The sequence below is a fragment of the Clavelina lepadiformis genome, chromosome 2 (assembly GCF_947623445.1).
Source record: "Clavelina lepadiformis chromosome 2, kaClaLepa1.1, whole genome shotgun sequence".
Classification (NCBI taxonomy): Eukaryota; Metazoa; Chordata; class Ascidiacea; order Aplousobranchia; family Clavelinidae; genus Clavelina; species Clavelina lepadiformis.
In genome coordinates this window covers 24885924-24911174 of record NC_135241.1, presented here as the reverse complement: position 1 = coordinate 24911174, position 25251 = coordinate 24885924, and the positions used below count along the sequence as shown (strand labels likewise).

The window sequence follows — 25251 nt, the reverse complement described above, 5'->3', positions numbered from 1 at the left end:
CAAGACTGTACTTGCTCTGCGTCAACGTTTGAAATTTATCTCTGAAAAACAGCGTCCACATGATTCGCGTTTTACCCAGCACACTGCAAAATGCACATAAAGCGATTGGACTTGGTTAAAAATTATCTAGTTTCTATTTCTAGCGAAGCTATAATAGAATCAACAGTGCTATAATGAAAACCATTTTTTAAATGATTTTGGTTATGGAGCGACTTTTAAATGAAGCAATTTGTTTAGAGATTTGGCAATCAAGATGATTTATGATGATTGATGATTTAAGATGATTTGGCAATTTTTTTAGAGATTTGAGATCAAGCAAGATTTGGCAATTTTGTGTTACTTGATACTTTCTTTCAAAGTAATCTCTGTTATAAGTTTGTTTAAGCTTAAATAAAATTCAATGTTATAATACACAACAGTGTCAACACCATTTTTTGTTGTGAAAATTGTTTTGGCCCAAACAATTTTTTGCAGTAAGATCCACTTTACCTTAATATTGGTCATAGATTGTTATTACAATTGAAAGTATCACTACGATTGGTGTCTCGCCTTTAGTTTAAAATTCGCAAAAATTCAATTTGCAAGGTTAAACTTTAAACTTGCTAGTTACAAAAAACTAAACCAGTTGCATGATGATGACGTAATAAGTAATTGAGAAAGGCTTTGCAAATAAGACAGGTTTGTTATGTTATATCATTGTGGTGTTTATTATTTATAATCCACTGAAACATATTTTAAATCCTCGATTTTGTATTTAACAGGATTCTACATCTAGGAAGCTAATTTTGTAAATATATTTATACCCATTACATGTGATATGGAAGTCAATCTTATTTCTTTGTTCTTGCTTGGTACGTATTTTGTTAATATTTGTATAACTTTAGTGAGTTTTCAAGATTGTTATGTAATTCTAATACTAGCACTAGAAGAATATGGCAGTAGAAACTGCTTCATAGGACCATGGCAAATATGTCTAGCCACTTTTTTAATTGTTGTGAATTCTTTAATATAATAGTGAATGTTTGGCTTCATTTAATTATAATAGAAACAAATTTCAGTTCTCTCATGGAGCATTCATTTCTGCAACGCTCAAACTTTTTCATCACTTGCACCATCTAGTGAAATGCAAGCAATTGGGTCTGATGTCGAAATCAGTACAACTGTGAATACATCACCTCCTTTCACAGCAACATGGAGAATTGACGATGTAAGCGTTAATTAATGATAATTATCTTTAGTTTGCCGTAGCATTTCAAGTTCAATTCAGTTTTGTTTTTAATGTTTGTTCAAGGTTGTTGTTGGATCTACCATTGTTAACTCTGGTGGAACCCTTACTTCTGCATCTGTTGAGAGTGGAACTATTTATGAGAGTAGAATTGAAATAGAGTATGTGTATATACATTATGGCCTTAGCTCTAGCTATTGGAAACTTGTTTAGCTGACACCCAGTCTTGGCCAATCTCTTTATTAAGTGTATCGTGTAGATATAATGTCATATAGACCTAAGTAACACGTAACAATGCCAGTGCTTTCAAGACTGAATTGCACAGGATGTGTAGATCACTGTATAGTAAAAAAAGTATTTTGTGACAATTTTGATTACCGATAGTGGGGGTAAGTGGATGCGAGTTTAAGCCGCAATTGTAATTTAAAAACGTTGAGAGACACATCGTTTTGGAACCTCTTGCGTGGGTCATTTTCTTTGGCATGCAGAGGCATATCTAGAACATTTAAGGGGATGTTCTACCAATATTTGATAACTTGGGATGCTTCATATATTTAAAATTTTTGCTGCTTCACCTATAAGATCGGGTGTTGTTGGGTCTTATGACTGTGTTGTATTCTTTATGGCATCTAATGGCATTGCACGTAATTTAGGTCACAAGTATTTACTTTTTTAAGATTTTACAAATGTGGCACCTAGAACAGAATGGCTGTTGTATTATGCTGCTCCATGTGCTACTGAATTCGAAAAAAAAATAAAAAACAACATTTTGGGAGTTTTTACTAAATGCAAATATCTACATAGTCCTGGATTTTATACTGCAAGCGAATTCACCACTGTTCTTACCATACAAGCATTGCTTGCCAGTGAAGATGGTATAACTGTTGATGTTGGAACTTCTGATGGTGCTGACAATTCACTCAACTTGAATGTACAAGGTAACATTTCATTTGCAACAAAACAGTAAATAGTCTTCACTTATATACACAATGCAAATATATGTCACTAATCATTGAGATGATGATTAGACTCAATGAGACACAATACCAATATATGTCACTAATCATTATCTGACTGGGTGCAATCTATTAACATATGTATTGGGAGATGCCCTGCACTATACACAAAACAATGCAACCCAATATTCATGCAATGTTTTCACAATTTTGCTCCCAATTTGTAATAACATTATTGATAATTTGATTATTATTGAATTTGAAAATAATTGATCTCAAACCTTATCAATAAACCTATTCTTTAGTTGTTTGTTTTATCTATTCAGAAAGCAGTTCAATATTGGGTACCAATATTTCTATCATCGATGTTATTTTATTTAATAGTATTTGGTATTTATCTTAGATATTTTAACATGCAGTCTCTATTATTGCAGAATGCAGTTTAAACACAACAGCTTACCCCAGTCTCACTTTCACATGCGATGATTCTTCATGCGAGTTCAACTCTGCTGGAACACTCTCGTGTGCGGAAGGTTACACGACAAGTGGTGTAAGCACAACTTCAACCACTTGCCAGGCTAATGCAACCGTGTCAAATTTAGATGTCTTGTCATGTGCAGCAAGTAAGTTTTGATGGAAACATCTTTGTAAAGATGTATCCTGTTGTGATGAAATGTTTATTGGTTATATTATTTTGTAACTGTAATTAATTAATAATTTGGTATTTATGTTTTTTATGTATACATTTATTTTGTTTATATTATATTTTGTTGTATATTTTTGCACTTTAAAATAGAAAAGTTGCTAGTAGTTTGAAATAGGGAATTTTTATATTCCTTTTTTTTATCGGTATTACTGTGTCATAGCAATTTGTATGATGGTTTTTGTATTTCAATTATTTCTGAAATCATAATATTTTGCTTTAAAGCTTAGAGAATTTGTTGCTATGGAATTCCTTGTGTAAATATTATTCTCTGCCTTATTTAGAAAGCAATGATTTCAAGAAGAAAGTTTGATTGAATATTTATAAAATGCATTCAGAAATGGATTTTGCTTTGTTTATTATGGGAAGATTTTGTTTGTCATATTAAGAATTATAAAATATTTTATGACAAAAACAAAAGTAGAAGACTTATACAAAGACACTCCAGTACTTTAATTATGTTGAAGTGCATGCCATACATTAGATGATCTCTAAAACTAGTGGAATGTATTGCTGTTTTCATGTTCGTAACATAAATGACAGCAAGCATTTCTGGTATTTTATTATTATTATTATTATTAATTTCATCAACTTAAACTGAACTGTATTGTAACCTCCATCTGTTTGTATAAATCTTTTAAATTTGAGTTAGTTTATGCACAAAGTAAGCTTAGGTAATCTTGTTTTGCAATCAAATCATGTTAAGTATAAATGGTACTCTAAGATAAATGGGATGCCTTATAGCTGTGACGAAGTTGTGTGGTAATGATAAATGTAAAAAACAAACAATCTTGTTATGTATGCAGTTACAACTACAACCGTCGCAACTACAACCGTCACAACGACAGCTGCTACAACCCTTCAAGGTAACTGGATGATGCATGTAGCAATAGCCGTTATTTTCACTTAATTATGTCTTTTATTCAGTTAATTTTACTGTTTTAGTAATAAACTTTTAGTTTCCTTCAAGGTTCCACGCAAAAAATTTTTCATTGTCTCCCTCAGTGAATGAAATGACACCCTTTAAATGAGTGTCATAGACAAGCAATGTAAAGAAAAAGTTGTTGTGAAATTTTTCTTTTCATATCTTAAATTAAAATCTTTATTTATTAAAATCTTTCTTCGAGTTTATAATAATGCATTAAAGAAATTTTTTATTATTGCTGCAGTTACAACAACAGCAGCAACCACTTCAACAGTGGGAACAACTACAGGTAGCCAGCACAGATATTTTTCACTTGTATGCGTTTTCCTGGTTTGCTTAAATTTACTTTTGCTTGCTATGCCTGTTGTATGGTAAATAGAAAGAACTCTAGGAAAAAGATTATTAACTTTTTATTCATACAAGCCTCCATTTAGCATGGTGGTTGTGCTTATTATGTTTCAGTAATTTTTATACTAGATCAGGCATGTGCAACCTTTTTCACTGGAGGGCCAAATACAAAATTTTGAATGACAACGCGGGCCACATGATTTTTCAGAAAAAATTAGTATCGCGTAAAACGAATTTCCTATGCAGTTTATGTAGTTAAGAAATAGATTTAATGCAGTCCACGACACACTTGTGCGACAATTTATTGAAAAACTGTGAATAATTGTCGATGGAAGATGAGGAAACTAAATTCAGTCAAGCGTATTGCGAAATTATGCAACCCAGCATTATTCCATCACAAACGGCATTGCATTGCGAAATTATGCAACGCAGGATTGTTGCATCACAAAGGGCAATATTTCTGGGATCACGACATATGGCCGTGAACAAACTCGCCGGCGACAACTGGTAGTGGACAACTGACCGGCAACAAATTGGCCAGCGATCAAACTAACCGTGTTGTAAATTGGCCGGCGATGAAATTAACCGTCGATAAATTGACCGGCGATCAAATTAATCGTCGACAAATTGGCCGTCAAAAGGTCAAAATTCTAATTCATTATCTAGTCACTATCCAGTATGTGTATTGCAGTCAAGGTTGCCACTCGTAGAGTTTTTTGGCCCCTTGTAGGGTGACCCATATTCATAGATTTCTTATTGTTACATGCATTTTCCCGGTCTAGACGAGTTGTTTGATGAGATTATGAAACAATGCGTTGTAGCCTATTTGATGTTGTAACAATGGACTCATTGCATTAACAATGGACAATTTAGTTAAGTAAATTGTCAGATTGAAGCTGTACGTCAGGACTCCCCTAGTTTTAAGTCTTGGTTATGGTTATACTAATAATTGTAAATTGCAAAAAGAGTTGGAGAAGCCCAGCAGGTGGAGACTGGAGAGTGAGACAGCAGATGAGCAGAATCAGCAGATTGAACAGACAGGAATCAAGTGATCTTGTTTTGTACATTTACGACTTTGTGTTGTTTAAGTGAGTTGCTAGTAAACCCGATGTAATGCCTATAGCCACGTGATTGAGATACTAAATTGAGATACTTTTGCAGACTAGATGCCGACACTTTTAGAATAAAACTGATTTTTAAGGTCTGAAAATGGCAGAAGTAATCTCACAAAGAGGTAAGAAAAATTAGTTTACAACCATTACATTTTCTGGAGAGATGGACAAAGTTCAGACGGGAAAACTACATTCTGGATATGCAGTAATTACCACAAGAGTTTTTGTAAGGCACGTCTCCATACTGTAGATGGCTTAGTCACGAAAGAGTTGCACGAACACAGTCACCTACAAGAAGAGAGACATGTTCAAGTGGCCAAACTACTTACGGTCGTCAAGGAACGCGCTGGCAATGCTAACGATACGTCCACACCAGCAAATATCATATCTGACGCGACAGTGGGATATTGCCAGGTGCCGTCAGAGCGCATATTGTGGAAAAAAATATGAAAAGATCAATACAACGAACACGACTTAGGACTGTTGCAGCACCTGCAATCTAATAAACAGGATGTTATCAATGCAACACCTAACCATTTGGAAATTTATAGAAGCTTTGAGGAAATTGCAGAACATAAACAAAAACAAGATTGAGGCGCTCTGTGCCCAAGGGCCTCCTGTCAAAAGGAGGAAATACAAGGATCTGGATGCTCGACTTCAAACCATCGTTGAAGATTTTGCAAACCGTGACATATTAGATTTTCTCAGAGGTATCGCCCGCAACCTACAATTTGCGCAATAAACTTCCTTATTTGTCAAATAACAGTTTGTGTAAATTTTAGTGCCCTTATTATGTAGTGTCATATGTGTTTTGCAGTGAACGTCTTTTAATGTTGTTACTCGTATTTCTCGTATTTCCGGAAATATTTCTGTTAATTTCAATAAATGTTTCAATGTGTATTAAAATAAAAAAAAATTTTGTTAAAAACAAAGGAAATAGTTACAAACAAATATTTACATATCCTATACTACCATCAACTTAAACAGCATAATTCAGCACTTGCACGGTCAATTTACCTCCCGGTTAATTTTTATTCCGGTCAGTCTGTTCCCGGTTAGTTTGTTCGCGGTCAATTTACATCACAGTCAGTTTGTTCGCGGTCAATTTACGTCACGTTCAGTTGACCCCGGTGAGTTTGTTCGCGGCCACTTTCCCGCGGCCATATGTCGTGGAACCAATATTTCTATACACAGCGTGCGAAAATTTCCATTGCTTTGATGTAAACTGCATGAAATAGTGATGGCTAGTATGAAGTTCTAACATTTTGCTGAGCATCACGCGGGCCGCTGGTTGCACATGTCTGTACTAGATGATGCATGCATATATGCAAAAAGCCTGGCTTATTTTGAACCCTGTGTCTTTGATTGGATACAAAAAGCTAGATGTCATACGTTATATTAAAAATACTTGTTTATATAAAAATTACCTATTTATATATATATCTGATTATCATTTGTATTGCACATAACTATTTACAGTCGACTCCGCTTAATTCGGACACTTTGGTTCCGCTCACTTTTGTCAACGTTGTCATATAACTATTTAGTTTAGTATATACATATCTGCATATATACTAATTTTTTACTGTTTCTTTTTTAAAATTTTGCTTCACATTATGAAATAGAATAATCAGCATTGAAATGTATTTGTTTGCAACGTTTATGTTTGATGTAATTGAAGTAATTTACTTCTTGGTTGACATGTAATTTATTATTGTGTGAAATTGAAAGGATTAAAATTAGGCTAAGATTTATTAATGCATTAAGTATCTTTGATCGCTGCTGCCTTAATTTGATGGCCATAATTTCATCATTGATATATATTTATGGTATTTGTTTCATTAACAGCACTGACAACAACCTATAATTCCACAACAACCACATCACCAACATCTCCAGGTAATCAGCCCAAATAGAGCATGTTGCCATCACAACTACAAATTTCTAAAAACTATAGATTGAAATAATTTTGCTTTTGGTTTGAAAAGTTTGCCTGTTTTTGACTTTAAAGAAAGTTTCATATTTTGGCCGAAATTTTTAGGTGCATAGTTTGAGATTTATTGAGCTTGCGATCTTTAGAAATTACAACGTGATGTTTATTGTAATGGATTTTGGTCCAAATATGTGTACTGCATATTTCATGGCATGGAAGCTAGCTAAAATATGGTCAAATGTCCAAAATCGGGCGCGTACAGATTTTTCCCCAGATTTTTCAGTTCTTGATTATAGGCCAATAACATGTTTCTTATTGGCTGTTTGAACTTTGTAGTGGCTCATTCTACGCTGGTAATTCCTAACAGTTTTTTTTTGTCATTTACTAATGGGGGGTCTTAGTCTTCGATCACAAGTAAAACATTTTTAAATCTTCCTCAGAGTCAGAAGCAGTAGCGTGCGTTTGAATTTGGTACGTATTTTGCGGTTTGCACATTAAAAAACGCAGGTCACCTGAGTGGTCTTGAGACGACTCTTTGCGCGACTAAAGTTTTTTGTTTTTTGTTTTTTGGTGTCTTTTAAAATATAAATATTTATTTTATATGTTAAATATGTTTCATAAAGCAGTTTAGTTCCACCCATGTCCACTGAAAAGACCTAACAAAGTGGACTTATTAAACTAGGAAATAGGGTGGCTAAGCCTTTAACCATTTAAGACATGAAAAGTGGGTCGCTACTTTTGAATTGTAGATGAAAAGCTACATTGTACTTGTCGCTAAAAGGCACAAATCTACTGCTGGCATTAAAGCGCTTATTGCCTGATAACTTCAAAATCACTCAGTCTTATCATTTTCACTTTCAATGTGGTGAGTAATACAAACTCTTCCGATTGGAATGGAAAAGATGATATCATAATCGTGGTGACCGCTAAAAGAGAAAAGTTATTGGAATATCGTTATGGCTTAATCGAGATTAGGAGAGAAACTTAGTCTAGCCTAGCAATTTCAGAACTTGGTGATGAATGTTTAAACTGAAAAATACCGGAGGATTCTACTAAAAAAAAGTTAACACAGTCGACCAATGACGACATTAAAAATGCTATTTATACTTTTCTGAAGGTAAAGGGAATTGCCAAAGTATGGAAATTAATTATAACATGAATGGAAGCATTATACGCAAAAGGTAGATATGCCAAGTAGACACCGGGCAAATTTGTTTATGCAGCAAAAGAAAATCTCGCTGAAGAAGGTAAACCTCATTAGCGCAATGTAATATTTATTTATTTCCTGTCTACAACATATCAGAGGTCACTCGGGGATAGAACTGGCCTTTGAAGTAATAAACAAAACATTTTCAGATTACCAAAGTGAGTAATTCATTTCTGAGCTAGTTATGTACCGAGAATAATCATAAAGTACAGCTGTACGTTATCTTGGTTTCATCGTCTGTTTCATTTATTTGGCACGTGCCTCAGGAAGCAAATCGAGTGAATCATTTTTTTAACATTTATACTCACCGCACTTGTTTTGGGGACCAGGGTGGTTGATTAGATGTTTTTGGTTCACGATAAAATCGCAGTGCAAATTTCTAATTGTTTGAAAAGCATTTTTTAATTTTTGAAAGCTTTATTAACTACTAAGTGTAAGTAGATACCATCTTTTACCCAAGTGTGACTTATTGCTAGTTGATGCACAACCAAACTTGTAATTGGAAAGTTTCCAAAAAAGTGCGCCTAATTGGGACGTTTGACCATACTAAACAAAAAGTCATGGAAAAATGAGTGATTACTTGGTTTTTGAGATGCCCTTATCACTGCACTACCTGATAAAATATTTTGTTGTTTTCTAACTTTCGTATTTTTAAAGAACTTTTTTTTATTTCATTGGGTTTGGTGGCCATGTTAACCTTCTTTAACTAAATTATCTTGTCTGTGTTATGCTCTCTGAGTGTTTGGGATCAAGTTATTGTTTCATTCTGACGTACCAAACTGTTAATACCACTTTTTGTTTCCCACAATCAATGGTGAAAGAATGAGCAAAATCGTAGTAATTTAGACTTAGGTAGTGGTCTAAATGGCTCGCTTGTATATTTAGGTTGTTTGTTACATCTGTCGAAAATGTCATGTCTCTTAAGCTTGCATTTTACGGTACTTTGGAATTTTCTGAACTCTTCATTCAACGATTTCATTTGTTTCATATGTTTGATGGCCATTGCAGAAAATAATTACAGTGATAAAGCTTAATACAATGATATTTCATATTAAATACTTGGTAATGGTATTCAATGCTAATTAATAATAAACATAAATGCAGTTACGACAACTCCAGCAACCACATCAACAGATTCTGGATCAACAGCTGATGGAACAAATGCAGGTAACTTTAGTAATACATTTTGCCAGCAGAGATAATTTTTACTTGGGTAAATTTTCCTAGTTTGCTTCAGTTTCCTTATTTCTTGCTATTTTTAATGCAAGATGAATACCATGCACTCTAAAATGTTGACAATTTATTGTGTTGGCAATCTTTAGAAACTACGATATATGTGATTTTGGAAAAATACTTGATAATAAGCAAAATAATTTGCCATACTTAATTTTGACATCACTTTGTAACTTTGACTGAGTTGGTAATTTGCTTAATCAGAGTTGGGTCATATTTTCCGAACAGATTATAGTCTTACTTCAAGTTACCATGTTTCTCGTTTGACCTTTACTGAATTGCTTTGATCTTTTCTTTTTATTACCATAAAGTCTATTATGCAAATTAGTTTCAAGAAAATTCATCACTATCCAAATAATATATCGCTGCATATTAAAGCAAAATTTCCTAGATCTTGCCTATTTTAAGCCTATGGGACATTGCCGCTTTTTCCAGTGTTTTGATGTTTCTTAGCCTGTTATTGTTTTACTGTGATATAGATTAGCATCTGTTTTTTCACCACAGTTTAAAATAAATATTACAATATAATTCCAGAGACTAATTAGTGTTTATTTAAGAATAAGTAAAAAACCAAATTTATTGAAGCCCTCGTAGTGGTCAATGGCTTGCCGGGATATTTAGAAGTGTGTGTTATATTGGTCATAAATTTTATGTTTCTTAAACTTGCATTTTTCGGATACTTTTGAGTTTTCTGAACTCTTTATTTGACAATTTTTTTGGGGTATTTTTGCCGACCATTGTAGAAAATAATAATATTGATAAAGTTTAATATAATGATATTTCATATTAAATACTTGGCATGCATTTAATAATAGTTAATAATAGAAATTTGAAAACATAAATGTAGTTACAACAACTCCAGCAACCACATCAACAGCTGATGGAACAAATGCAGGTACTTGGGCATTTTACCAGCATGGATAAGTTTCATTTGCATGCATTGTGTTACTTTGCCTCATTTTACTTTTCCTTGCTATTTTTCATATTTGATAAATAAGAGAAAATCTGTAATAATGATCTGTTACTCGTTTTGCTTTTACATATATTCCAAACTCTTGTATAATTTTTCGCTGAAAGACGGAGATATTTTCATTCTCTCGTGTATATGTCTACTAGTTTATTCCCTTGCTTTTCGTTAGCCTAGCTTGGCAGTACTTTCATAGCAATTCCAATACTGTAACTTCAGCAGCACTTTTTGTAAACTAGCCTACAAAAAACTCGTGTTACTCAAATCATATTCGTCTCACGTCTGAAAGCAACAGGTGATATTTGTCTCGTGCAAGCGGCAGGCAAAGTGTTGTGAAGTGTGTTGTATACGAGTTGTTGAGAAGTTATTTTTACGAGTTGGCAATAAGCGTAATAATTTCTCCACAAAGTTTAAGCTGACCATTGTTAAATTTGTTGAAAAAATTGACAATTCTGCCGCTGCTTGGGAGTTTAACCTGTGAAAAAAACAGCAATAGCGAAGTGATGACAGCGATAATAGTGGAAAAGACCTTCATAGATTTCAAAACTGACGTATTATCGCAATGAATCTTTGGCTTTATTTCGTAGTGTTGGTTGGTTGGTTGGGTATTTCTTTTATCGAAGAGCTTTTCCTATTTTGTATGCGTCAATCACCAAGCTATCAGATGGCCTTGGTGATTTTACTCTGGCTTGTCTCGTGTATAGGTCGACTCTTGCTTATTAAAGTGAAAATCATTTGCGAATTTTTTGACTTGTACTCGATTATATACGGTAAATGAATGCAGTATGAGCAATTTTGGTTGTTAATACAGTCGAATCCAGTTAATTGCATGGTCAATTTGCCAAGCCTTTTTATGCGAAAGTGCAATTTCCACTTATTGTCTTACCAGACGTGCAAAGCTGGTCACGTGTAGAAACATTAACACGCAAAACACTAACATTTATTGTGTATTGCGATCATCTATTCATTCAAACACGCAAAACACTCTATTATTTATTGTTTAATCAAGAAAAATACTGCGCGACTGTTGTTTGTTTAATTTTATTTTTCATGCTTTCTTGCATTTTTGTTTCTAAACGAACAAGTGTGGCCATGTCTGCCCCTTCAAAGTGTAGTCGTCGGGGAATTGTATCAAGTGCATGCAGAACTTCTTTATTTTTCCGTGTAGTTGCAGCGATTGCGTCAGCAGAGCTTTCTTTGTTGATGTCGTCTTTCTAAACTTGTTTGTTTTGAAAAACTTCTTCACATATTGTGGCATCATCTTAACGCAACGCTTAAATGAAACTAGAACAGTGCAAATGTTAATGTCTGCGTATTGACAGCCACGTGTTAATGCTTAATTTCGGCATTGTCTGTTTGATTGTTTTGTAACAAAGCGCAGAACAAGTTGCAAAGCTTACGCATTGCGTGTGCGCTCCCAGTGCATGTTGTTTTCAATTTTATCTTTTAAAAACTTTGGAATAATCGAATAAATCACCTTCATTTTTATTCAATTAAGCGGATTATGCAATAAACCGCTATGCGATAAACCGAAGTATTATCTTTACAAATGATAGACTATGGTTTGGGATTATCCAGAATGCAATTAACCCGATTCGACTGTACAACCATTTGTTTTTTTAACTTACCGGTAATTTCAATACTGATCCGATGCTAAGTACATTTTTGGTTATTATGTTTCACTTCTTTGCTCTAGTTCTTTGAAAGACATTTTACCACTATCCAAGTCACAAGCATGCTACTAGCATGGTTTATTTTGTTCTTTTTACTTTGATTGAATGCACAATCACTGTCTTTTTGCATTGTTGGAAAAAACCTTAAATTAAATAATAAACACAAATAAGATGAATTCTTTTTAACTTTTCATTTGCTTTGGCAATATTATTAGGTCTATCTAACCTTTATCAGAGTTTGAAAAATTAACAAATTGTTGCTTGTTGTATGCCTTGATACAGTTAATAACTTAGACTGGTGTTGTTATAGTTTGATTTTGTCATTAATACATCTTTGTGGATTTTTTTTGAATAGCAGTGTCAACTACTTTCGGTGCCACAGGTATCTCCAGTATAGCCTTGTCAACAACAGATGCAGGTAATTATCCTACATTAAGCATGTTCCATCTAAAACGAACACTTTGATAAAAACTTTGGTACACAATGAAAATTTTTTTTTTAGTTGATAATGGCATTGGTATTTTACTGTAATTTGCAATTATTTTCAGTATTTTATGCATCATGTATTTATAATATCTGATGCTGTGGTAAAACCAATTTGTGTGGTTAAGAATGTAAACTTTCTAGTAGCCTAATGATTCAGGGAGAATTCTTTTTATCAAATTGGTTAAAACATTCCCATATTTTCATAAATTGTTTCAATGTATTGTTTGTAATAAACAGTGTACAAAAGTTAAGTATATTTATCTTGTGTCTACACTGCAGATTTCCCAGCAGACAATTCAGTAAACGACTCAGTGATTTATTCCGGCAACAATACCACAGACTCAAATGCAGGTGAAGCCCATATATTGTTTTTGCCCTGGTCTCTTCTTTGTTATTTTCACATATTGTATTTCCTAATACTGTAAATCCATCATTGAAGTTTGTTACTAACTTAGTGTTGTGTTTTTCATTTTAAAATTTTATATGTTGGTTGCCAATATTTTAAATGCTATTGACTAATATTGTCAGGGTTGGTTAAAATTTTCAATTCATTATTAGAAATCATAGAAACAAGTGAGTTTCATAAACTTATTTTTGGCAACAGCAAACAGTTCTAACTTTCAGTTGTCTTTGTTGTAAGACAGAATAAGGGGTATTTTTGTTAAAATATGATTGTTTTAATTCAATTTCATGGTTTTGGCAATGAGTCTTTGTAGTGTTTTCTGTAACAATGTTTGATCAATATCTTGAAATATTGACCGTTTGATTTGTCTATTTAGATTTGATTGTTTTTATATCTGTTTAAAGTTTGCAAAGCAATGTATAGCATTGTTAGCTTTTTATTTAAGTTGGCACTTGTTTGAAAGGTGCTGTGATGGTTGCATGTTTAGTTAGAGTTGATGTGTGTATTGCATATTTTACATACGTTTTTATATAATACTGTTTGATTGTAAAAACAATAATTGGGACAAGCTGTGAGCAACGTTCCCTCTAATTTTTCACGAGTCTGAGCAAACACAATAACTCCCTGAGCGTTCCCTTGGACCACTGTGAGCAACATCAGACGTGCCACGTGCGCACTGTGGCCATTATTATGCGTTTATTTTATTTTTAATTCAGGTTAGATTTTTTTCTTGTGCGCAGCACAGATTTTCTGTGCGCGGAGACCGTGTCAGCAGTGCGCATTTGCGCACGCGCGCAGCTTAGAGGGAACATTGGCTGTGAGTATGATTTGGTGCATGCAATACGGGTTGTTGTGATTTTTATGCTTTAGTTTAAGTTTGTGCATAAGTTTTCCAGTTCAAGTTTATTAATTTATAAATTTTGTAACTTTTGTGGATATTTCTGCAATAAAAAAGGTTTAATTGAACATTAGTCCAGTTGAGGAAATCAATTCGTTATTACAGATCAGTTGATGCATTTACCCTGAAAGCTTCGGGCAATTCCAAAAACAAGTTGGCCTTAAATCTAAGAGTAGTTGCCATTAAATGAAATGGCAGTCATTGTGACATCAAATTGTAAAAGTGGTATAAGGTGGGTAAAGATGAAATTGCTTTGGGTAAAAATTACAACAAAGTAGAAATGTATTTAACTGCGTTTTCTAACTGTTTTTTTGCTACTTCATGGTAATTAAAAACATTTTGCTTGATGGCTGTGGTTAGTATTAGGTATGATAGTATTAGTAAAAGCTAAGTGACACATTTTGGACAGAGAATGGGATGGGTTGATATAAATCCAAACCCGAAAATATTTGCTGAATATCGCCTTTATAAAAGATTTGAATGAACCGGAAAACACCATTACTTATAATTTTTTGACTTTGATAAGAAATGGTGATCTATTTTCCTGTCTAAGCTAAACTAGAATCAGCCTTTCTTTAAGGTCAATTACGTAAGCATCTTACTTTTCTAATCACTATTTGGTCATTAATTGTTAGCAATTAAGTCACATTACAAGCAAGGTTTTGGCAACTTTTCCATAAAACTCTGTCATTTGGTGCAGATATGAATAGATTTGATCTTTATGCTATTCTCATTGACACGAACCTGGGTAATTGTTCTCATGACACATCCTTAATGAATAGTGGCAGGTAAAGTTTGTTTTTAGGACAAAATTGTCAAAGAAGACAGTACATGAATTGGTAGGATTTTTGTTTTCATCGCAGTTACCGGTACGTGACTAGACTAGAACCAACAGCCAAAAGTGTATTCCACTGTCGGTTAGCATCTACATTAACCAGTACAAATACACCAACGATAAGTCAGTTTAGGTTTATTTAATGCAAAATGTTTCTGTTATACACTTGAGCACGCTTTCATTATAGTTATGCTTCCATATGTCTCATTTTAGGTAGGACAGTATCATTTTAAACGCCTTGTATTGGCGTTGCGGTCGGTAAACCTAAAAATGCTGGTTTCATGATTTTTGTTGTGTTTCAGTTTCTGACAAAAGCGTTGTAGTGACCTAATTTTTAAAAAGTGTTTTTCTACTGTTTTATGACACCATAATGTTATACTGCATTGTTACAGAATATTTTTCTTTGTCGTTGACCAATTAATTACAAATATTTCGTAAGAACATATGTAGATATTTGTACTTATGTTTTTGTGAGAAGATACTTGTCGTTTAAAGTTTTAAAATGTTAGCCATTATAGAAGCAGCCTTTATCAAGTTGTGCACAGCTGCAACACTATACTACAACTTATTTCGGATATGTTATGATATTTCGGATATGTTACGAGAGTCTAAATATAGTGCTGGCTTTTTTTGTAGAGGCAATTTTTCGAACAGATTTGTTTACTACTTTGTGGTAATAAAAAAAAATTTGCTTGATAACTGTGATTTGCATTAGGTATGGTAGTAGTGTGTTAAATAAAATTGTACAAATTACAAATACAGTATTACTTATGATTTTTTGACTTTGGTAAGAAATGGTGATCTATTTTCCTGCCTAGAATCTAAACTAGAATCAATCAATTTGTAAGCGTTTTACTTTTCTAATCACCATTTGGTAATAAATTGTTAGCAATTACGTCACATTACAAACAAGGTTTGGTAACTTTTTTATAAAACTTCTATAAGCCAGAGTGTTCGATGAGACATTCTCTAGAAGAAGTATATAGAAATATTATGTTTCATACGTGACATGCACTGATATGTTACGCAAAGTGTAAATATAAGCCAGAGTTTGCCAGAGGCATTGTTTCCCGGTTGGTTTGGCCACTGACCTGTAGACTATTAGAAGGTTTAGGCTTGACTCCATTGTATTTCGTATTGTTTTGATCAATTTAGAGATTCGAAAGTATAGTGCCAAGTTCGCAACAATACAGAATGTTTTTATGATTAGGCTCATTTACAAACGAGGTTATAGTGTAAAGCTTGCTGGTTATAGTGTAAAGCATTCTGCATGGGATATGCACCTTCAAGGTTTTTAAGACTGTACTTGCTCCTCGTCAACGTTTCAAATTTATCTCTGAAAAACAGCGTCCACATGATTCTCGTTTTACCTAGCACACTGCAAATGCTCGTAATGCGATTGGACTTGGGTAAAAAATGATCTAGTTTCCGTTTCGAGCGAAGCTATAATAGAATCAACAATGCTATAATGAAGACCATTTTTTTGAATGATTTTGGTTGAGGTTATTTATGGAGTGCTTTTAAACGTTATTTTTGAACAAAGCAGATTAAGAGATTTTTTCAAACCATATTTGGCAATTTTGAGTTACCTATTACTTGATATTTTCTTTCAAGTTAATCTCTGTTATAAGTTTGTTTAAGCTTAGATAATGTTAAAAAATATATAATTCAATATTATAATACACAACAGTGCCAACACCATTTGTTGTAGTGAAAATGTTTTTGGCCCGGAAACGATTTTTTGCAGTAAGATCTATTTCACTTTAACATTGGCCATAGATTGTTATTGCCATTGGATATATCACTACGATTGGCGTGTCGCTTTTAGTTTAAAATAAGCAACCATATAATTTGCAAGGTAAAACTTACCTAACTTACAAGTTACAAAAATCTAAACCAGTTGCATGGTGATGACGTAATAAGTAATTGAGAAAAGGAATACAAAAAAGGACAGGTTTGTTATGTTATATCTAGGGCAACCAGTTTTTTTACCTACAAAGTTTAAATTTTGATCTTATTTTGACATAAAACGTTTAAATTTTGACCTCATTTTGAAAAACGCTACACTGATAGTCTCTACACTGTCTACAGCAACTTTCTAATCTAAAGCTGCATTTAAAAATGACAAAATGCTTTTCTAGTGTTGACTTTTTTTCGTTTCTGCGTATTAAGATTGACAACTTGCAGTTTCAAATGCAATGCCGTCACATCGTGACGTCACCAAACGCGCTGAAAAGCCTTCCCTCTCTTTGTGGCTTTGGTTGTAAGTAAAATTTGCGGCACTGGAATTGTTTGCGGTACAAGAAAAGAGAAAAACGGAAGAATAATATTACAAAATGGTTACAAAATTACAAGTTTAATAGATTTTGACCTAAAAAAAAGACCTAAAGAAACAATTTGACCGTATTTTGACCTAACGTAACATTTTGACTTTATTTGACCTAATAACTTCTATACCACACGTCGTACAAAGCTGAAACTTGTTTTGTGCTTGTTTGATAACATTCTGGGCAGGTTAAAAAAAAATTGACCATATTGACTTTTGGTTGCCCTAGTTATATCATTGTGGCAAATAATATTTATAATCCTCTGAAACATATTTTAAATCCTCAATTTTGTATTTAACAGGTATTCTACGTCTAGGAAGCTACTTTTGTAAATATATTCATACCTATTACATGTGTTATGGAAGTCAATTTTATTTCTTTGTTCTTGCTTGGTACATATTTTGTTTATATTTATATAACTTTAGTGAGTTTTCAATATTGTTATGTAATTCTAATACACGCACTAGAGGAATGTGGCAGTAGAAACTGCTTCATAGGACCATGGCAAATATGTCTAGCCACTTTTTTATGGATAGAACTGGCCTAAAAACGTGAAGATTTGTTAGCACACCAAAATAATATTCTTTGTAAGGACAAGAATCAACAAACAATGAAACTAAGCCAATCTAAAAACAAAAAACCGACTTGTGTTGCAAACTCCCCAAAGAAGATAAAAATGTCTTCCAGGACTTATATGGTATGGCAATGGAAATACTTCCACATCAACATTACTTTATCCACTAAGATGGATCTGGTCGCATTGTGCATCACACCAAAAAATTTCACGAACCAACTTTGTTAAATAGTTCATACCCTCCTACAAACCTTAGTTCTAGTTCTACCTTAGTTCGGGCAAACCCTACTTTTATCTTATCCTGTAGTTCAGCGCATTTACACAATAGAACAACAACGCCATCGCAACAACCCAAAACACCTCGTTGTGTACGCAACCTAAGAAACTTCAAACAAGCATTATGGCCAGAGCAAGAACTCCTCGTACCACATTGACCATTGGATCCGACATCACCTTCTTAAGCAGACTGGTTCATGAATCATGAAGATATCGTAAAAGGATATCACGTTGTGCATACATTCTTATATGTAGCATTATTCTTTATAATTATTATAATTTAGTCCTTTATTCTCAACTGCCGAGTTGTTTTGTGCCAGTCACAGATTGCAACAGTTAAGTCTGATTTGTTGCACTAAGCCGCTATTTCCGTATTTTGAGTTAAACATTATTTAATCTTTTGTTATCGAAATATGTTTTATGAGTTTGTTTAAGCTTAATTTAGGTGTTATGATGCACTTCACCTTGTACTCCTACTTTCGTCATAGTGAAAACAAGTAAGATATTGTTCAAAATTTAAAATTTTATTTTAAAATTTTATTTGAAAAATCTACATATCTCAGGATTGCAAACTATCCAACAACTTGTGAAATTCTTTGCATGCTACGCATGAATAAGTTGGCACTAGTGACAGCAGCAGCACAAAGCAGTCGCTTACTGCCTAAATTTGCTCACTATACGGTAAGTGCTAGAGATAAAAATGTCAAATTTTTATTTGATAATATGAATCAATTGCGGTAATTGGTTTGCCTTGAATAAAATGTGTTATGTGTTTAATATTCATGCAAAAAATGTATTTTTCTCTGACTGTGCAAATTATTTTGCAGGAAAAATGAAAGCATACAGATACATAACGTGGGATACTGTTTACGCCATTTGTTGAGTTGACACAATGCAAATCTTTCAATTCAAAGAAATGCTCATAGAAAGAAAAACCTCCTACAAACCATAAATGATCAGCAGACTATGGATATCCAAGCTAAACGTCATGGCGTCTTATTTTGAATATAAAGTTTCGGTCACAACTACTACCATACAACAATTTTTTTTCAGGTTGTGGAAAAGCTGCAAAAAAATTCCAAACATTGTAAAAATAATTCTGCTATTTATTTAACATCACTCAGTATTGTGATGTTTCATTTTTAAAAAAGGGAAATGAATTGATAGATTTACATAATGCTATTCATCACAAACTTTAATTGGTTAAACTAGACATTTCTAATCATCAAACACAAGGCACTACTGGTGAATACAGAACTTTATTATCTGCCGGCATTTCATTGATCTATTTAGGTTAACTTTATCAGGGAAATGGGAATAACATTTAAACATTTTACAAAAAAAAACAGTGAATAACAATTACCAGGTTACAAATTTGCCGCATTACTTTGGAACAATCATGACACATCAATAATGATACATACTCAGCTGATAGATGGCTATAATATAATGATAAAATAAAGTTCTGTATTCACCAGTAGCACCTGATGTTTGGTGATTATTATACCTGGTGGCAACCTGTTGGTTGCATCTTTTAAACTGAGAACTTTTTGAGTTCTTTATGCATTCGTTTTTTGGTTGCTATCAAAATCGATTCGTTTCTCACTTTCAGCTGTAACCATAACATAACACCACTTTACTGTATATATTTGTATTTTAGACTTCTGTGTGGTCATTGTTGAACTTACAATAATCAGTGTTTATTCAGTGGAAAATGTTCACTTTTCAGATGTTTTAGTTAGAAAATTTTGAATTGAACATAACTAACACAATCTCAAGCTGAGAAGTTTTCAGAGTGATCTAATGGAAGAATTTTTGGTTACACTTTTTCTGCTGGCTTTGTTTACAGGTAAGGAAGGAATTTGATTGCACAGTTTATTCTGCAGTTGTTTGTTGCGAATTTACAAAGATCAATGTGACATTAAAAATGCATTTTAGTATAAAAATAATTATAAAGCATTTACTATAAAATGATAATTAATACAGACAAAATCGGTTAATCGTGTACTGGTTAAACGTATCAATTATTTTATGGGGTCAAAATCTGAAATCCCAAACCAAATCCTATCTAATGTTAAGTAAAACCATCTGGTTAATCGAATCACACTTAAAGGAATAAATCGGATTATGGTGTCAGGATCAGGTCATTTAATCGTATCATCGTCTTTGGCCAGACGTTCGGAAGCAAAGATGAGTCTCGCATCTCATGTTGACCGATAAACGAAAGGAGATTGCCTTTTTCACGTAATTGTCTCGTTCATAATTTTGTTCTGTCAACTCAAACAACGAATTAATTAATATTTTACAAAAACAGCGCAAAGGAAAAAAAATCAACTACAGTACCGGTACCGATTATCCACTAGACAACATCAAAATTATTCCTCAAATGAAAATATACTGCCTAGACTAACTTTGGAACGCTGATTCCAAATCTGAAATCAGAATTGGTCTATCACGTCAGGTTTTCAAGATATGAAAATTCACGAAATTCGGATTTTGCATTGATTGGCACTATATTATAAGGTGCTACAGTACAAGGTATTGTGCAATTTTCTTTCCCAGCGAATTGTTGGTCATATTATGTCACAATGCATATTATGTAAGATTAATATTGACATTATTTTGTAAATGCAATGTTCTATCTTTTGAAAATTAATGCATTCTTGAATGTTCTTGGCCATGACTATATAGAGGGAGGGGGGGGGGTATTTACGGGTCATTATGACTCATTAACTACCGGGCTTATAACTGGAACATATGTGGAGACCTTAAAGTTGTGTCACTTTTGCTCGGATTGCAGTTGGGTTACACCAAGCATATGTGCTTTCTCTGTTTGTGGGACAGTCGAGACGATGCAAACCACTATGACACAACCGAATGGCCAATGAGAACGGACTACATTGTTGGAAGATATAATGTTAAGTGTCAACCCCTAATTGATCCGAGCAAAGTGTACTTGCCACCACTTCATATTAAACTGGGCCTGATCAAACAATTTGTGAAGGCAATGGATTTCAATGGAGATGGATTCCTAAATATAAAAGAAAAATTTGGTGCAATACTAAGTGATGCTAAACTGAGAGCTGGGATATTTGTTGGCCCCCAAATACGTGATTTGATCCGTGACCCAGTATTTCCATCCAAGCTTAATTCAATTGAATTAAAAGCCTGGAATGCATTTGTACAGATTGTACAAAATTTTCTTGGGAACTACAGGGCAGAAAATTACTCGGAACTAGTGGACAATTTGCTGGAATCATACCGCGAAATGGGCTGCAGAATGTCGGTTAAACTGCATTTTCTTCATTCACACTTGGAATTTTTCCCGCCAAACCTGGGTGATGTGAGCGACTAGCATGGGGAAAGATTTCACCAAGACATCTCTGTGATGGAATCGCGGTATAGAGGTCGATTTAACCCAAACATGATGGGGGACTACTGCTGGTTTCTTCAGCGTGAAACTGACACTGAACATGCTCGAAAGAGCAAGTGTGTAAGGCACTTTTGAGGGAATATAATGTTATTTTTGTCTGATTTAATTATCCTGGGTTGTGTTAAATTGTGCAGTATGATAATGCTGTTATTTTCAATAGAAATTACTGGGTTGATTACATGTAATGTTTTGTTCTGCTCAGCCAAAATTAGCCAAAATCACCGTTATGGGTTGTCGTGAGCATATATCATATCTCAAAAACGTGACGTGTTAGAAAAAATCTAAGACCAGATTTGGATTCAGCATTGCAAAATTAGTCTAGGTAAACTTGAAATGAGCGAGGAATAAAAAATAAGTTGTAAAATGTTGTCCAGTGTTATGCTTGAAAAAAAAGCTGTGACGTGACAAAGACCATTCACGATAAACGGAGAGTCTGATTAAAGCAGTTTGCCGAAAAAATGCTTCAATCAACAACGTGCTCTTGGGCAATAGCTAGCAATGTAGCCAGCTGTGTTGCGTAACACAGTGCAATAGGCCACTAAAATAATAAACTTTACATAATTTAACCAGAATTGTAGTCCGCTGTTGTTGTAGGATTGTTTCACAGAGTTGTACAGTACTGTAATGCCCATTGCAACCGAGTTAGGTCATACACATTATCAACAATAATGCCTGTTCATGATAAACATTTTTTTTAGCATATTGGTTAAACGAGTCAATCAGATAATCGTATCAAAACATGTGTAATTAGCGGAACATTTTCAAAAGGGGAATTCAGAAAATTAGCAAGCTTTTATTTGGTTTTGCTCAGACGAGCGCTAATAAATGTTAAAGGAATGCAAACTATTAAAATTAACCGGCAACTGCTAATTTTCTGCTCTATTTGCAGAAATGCAAAGTTTTAGAGACCGTTTTGGTCTCCTAAACATTTTAAGAAAATGCTATACGCATATGTATAAGTACGGGTTTACAACTGCAAAAGTGGCAAGTTAGCTGTCAAGGTTAGAAAAAGATGTTGGTTTTGTGAATTTTTGTTTGTGATTTTTGTGAAGGTCACAAAAATCGGTTGATGTTGATGATTAGAAGAGCCAATTCATCAGCATCGGTACATCTCTAGTTATAAATTTATTTTGTCACAAAATTCTGAGTAGTTATTGACCTCTTTTACCCTCCAGTTGGATTCTATACATCATGAATAAGGCTGATAGCAAAATGTTTGTTTATAAGAAAATATGATGGGTCTAGTCTCTAGTGCAGCGGTTCTTAAACTTTTTTGAGCGCGACCCAAATCTGAGTTTCATGATCACCTCACGACCCAAACCTATGTCGCGACCCATTTTAATGTCCTATAGACCTATATTATATTATATTAACCTATGTCGCGACCCACCTATGTCACTATGTCGCGACCCATTTTCTGACCCTCCGCGACCCATGTTTGGGTCGCGACCCATACTTTAAGAACCCCTGCTCTAGTGTATATAAACTATATAATTACACATTAAACTGATTTTAGGAAACAAAAACTGTTAGTGGACTAAACAAATGCCTTTAAATCCGGATGTAGAAAGTTTTAGGTTGATTTATTAGTAATTTGTTACACTTTATTTAGGCGTGTCATCTATAACAACAATCAGCACAGATCCTACAGACACTACATTAGCAACTGGTTTCAACAATCTCATTGTAACTGTGCAATTTCCAACACCAACTGCTTTTGGTGATACATGTGTCTGGTTCTATGGAGGAGAGCTGGACAGTGGAACTGGTGCTCAGTTTTACTCAGATTTACTCGGTGGATGTGGCCCTCCATCACCAGGCACATATGACAGCATCACTTGCACTGAACAAACAATTGATGGCACAAGTCATGTAGTTACAACACTGACAATCACTCAACCACTTGTTGCTGGGAATTTAAATATTGAAGTGAGATGTACGACTGCAACCACACCAGGTTCTATCACTAGAACTGTTCAAGGTGAGTATTTTATTTGGATATTAATAGAAATCAACCTTTAGCAATAGCCTTACATCATTCTGTGTCTTAATGTAAAACTGTGATCTTCGTAGTTTTAATTTGAATCCTAATTTAAATTTTTCTTTTTTATTTGGTTTATAAATCAGTATTTTTGTTAAATAGACAAGTTAAGAAAAGTTTATGTATTTAGTTGTTTATGATAGCAAATCTAGAATTTCGAATCTAGACGTCTCTTATCTAGTGAGTTGCAACAATGTTAACAAAATGCAATTTCATTCAACTAAAACACTCCTAAGTCCGGAATAACCCAGCATTCAGCAGTACTGAAGACTTATATTGCCATTTTTGAAGCGGTAAATGCAAGTCCAAAAACTAGCAGTGGACTTATTTGCCGTTCCTCTTTCTACTACGCAAAATTGTTACAGTACTTTGAATGAATAAATGCACATTTGGCAATTTGCCCAAGAAATTGCGCAACGTAATTAAAACACATTTTTGTGAACATCAACTTTGATACAATCAGACCTCGTTAGTCCGCTAATTATACGAAGTAACTCAAAAACTCTCTTAACAATGTTTGTGTAATCGGTTCCAATAGTACTAGTAATAGTTTGGTTTTATAAATCAAAGTTTTGCATGGATTTAACTTTAATTTTTTTGCTAATATCCAACATTAAAAGTTTGGTTTTGAAATTGACAGTTTTCTACTACTTTTTTTATGATACCATCTATTTATCCTACATTTGTGAAAATTAAGCTATTCCATACAAACCGATAAAGCTATATTTCAGACTGCAGCTTAGATGAAACAACTTATACCGGCCTTGCCTTCACATGCAATGATGCTCCATGTGAGTACAACTCAGTCGGCACACTATCCTGTAAAGAAGGATTCAGTTCAAGTGGTGAAAGTACAAGTTCAACAACCTGCCAAGCAGATGCAACTTTGACCAACTTGGATGTTTTGACGTGTGCAGCCAGTAAGTTTGAGATTTTGTTGAAATTAAGTTGTCTTGCTGTGAAAGTATAAACTTCAGATATTGAACTTGTGATAACTTATAACTTTGTATGTTGTTTAAGTTGGTGCAAACACTTCAAAGGTCTCTGTGTAAATATCAGTATTCGATGCAGTTAGTCTTACGTTGCAGATGCTGTTTCACATCTTAGGTAACTTTGCCATTTACTCAAACTTGCAAATCACATTTTTCTTGAGCAGTTTGTGTTAAAACATTTTATATGTTTAATAGTTACTAAAAACCGATATGTTAAATGTAAACCTATATCATTTTTGCACTAGTTTTAATTTTTGTGTGATACACCTCCGTTATTTCTCATTACTTTCAAATTAATATGAATAAATAAATATAAATCAAGCACAAGCACCACTTCTTCAAGGTTTTTCAACCTTCGGGGTTAAGAAAACTCACAGGTGGAAAACTCTTAGCTTTTGATTTTCTAAAACATAGTGAGTTTGCAGTTGCTTTTTCTACTCGACACAAAATTATATCATTGTTTTGTAAGTCTTATTCGGACATTTTTTGCTTTGAAGGATCCTGACTAGTATTTTACTTAGGTGAATACTAGCAGTATCAGTTATCAGAGTATTAAAATTGGGTTATGTGTCTATTCAGTTGGAAAGTTAATGGTGTTCATGGAAGGAGATAGTGACAAAAACTGATTATTTTAGCAACTGCAAGCATGAGCACTGGCAGTGATAACACGGGTGCGCAGGTGTTTGCACATGTCAACAAAGTTT

At 33.8% G+C, this 25251-nt stretch overlaps 1 protein-coding gene across 1 annotated transcript in view; it reads left to right on the top strand.

Annotated features, from left to right (window-relative positions):
* Window positions 1-733: 733 nt before the first annotated feature.
* LOC143444982 (uncharacterized) overlaps window positions 734-25251 on the top strand; it is a 41420-nt gene continuing 16902 nt past the window's right edge. Inside the window, exons 1-9 of the mRNA XM_076943773.1 lie at window positions 734-851; window positions 1059-1207; window positions 1292-1386; window positions 2030-2163; window positions 2616-2804; window positions 3691-3750; window positions 4054-4098; window positions 7118-7168; window positions 9514-9576. Coding sequence (XP_076799888.1) covers window positions 818-851; window positions 1059-1207; window positions 1292-1386; window positions 2030-2163; window positions 2616-2804; window positions 3691-3750; window positions 4054-4098; window positions 7118-7168; window positions 9514-9576 — 820 coding nt within the window. The 5' untranslated portion in view covers window positions 734-817. The remainder of the gene's footprint in view (window positions 852-1058; window positions 1208-1291; window positions 1387-2029; window positions 2164-2615; window positions 2805-3690; window positions 3751-4053; window positions 4099-7117; window positions 7169-9513; window positions 9577-25251) is intronic.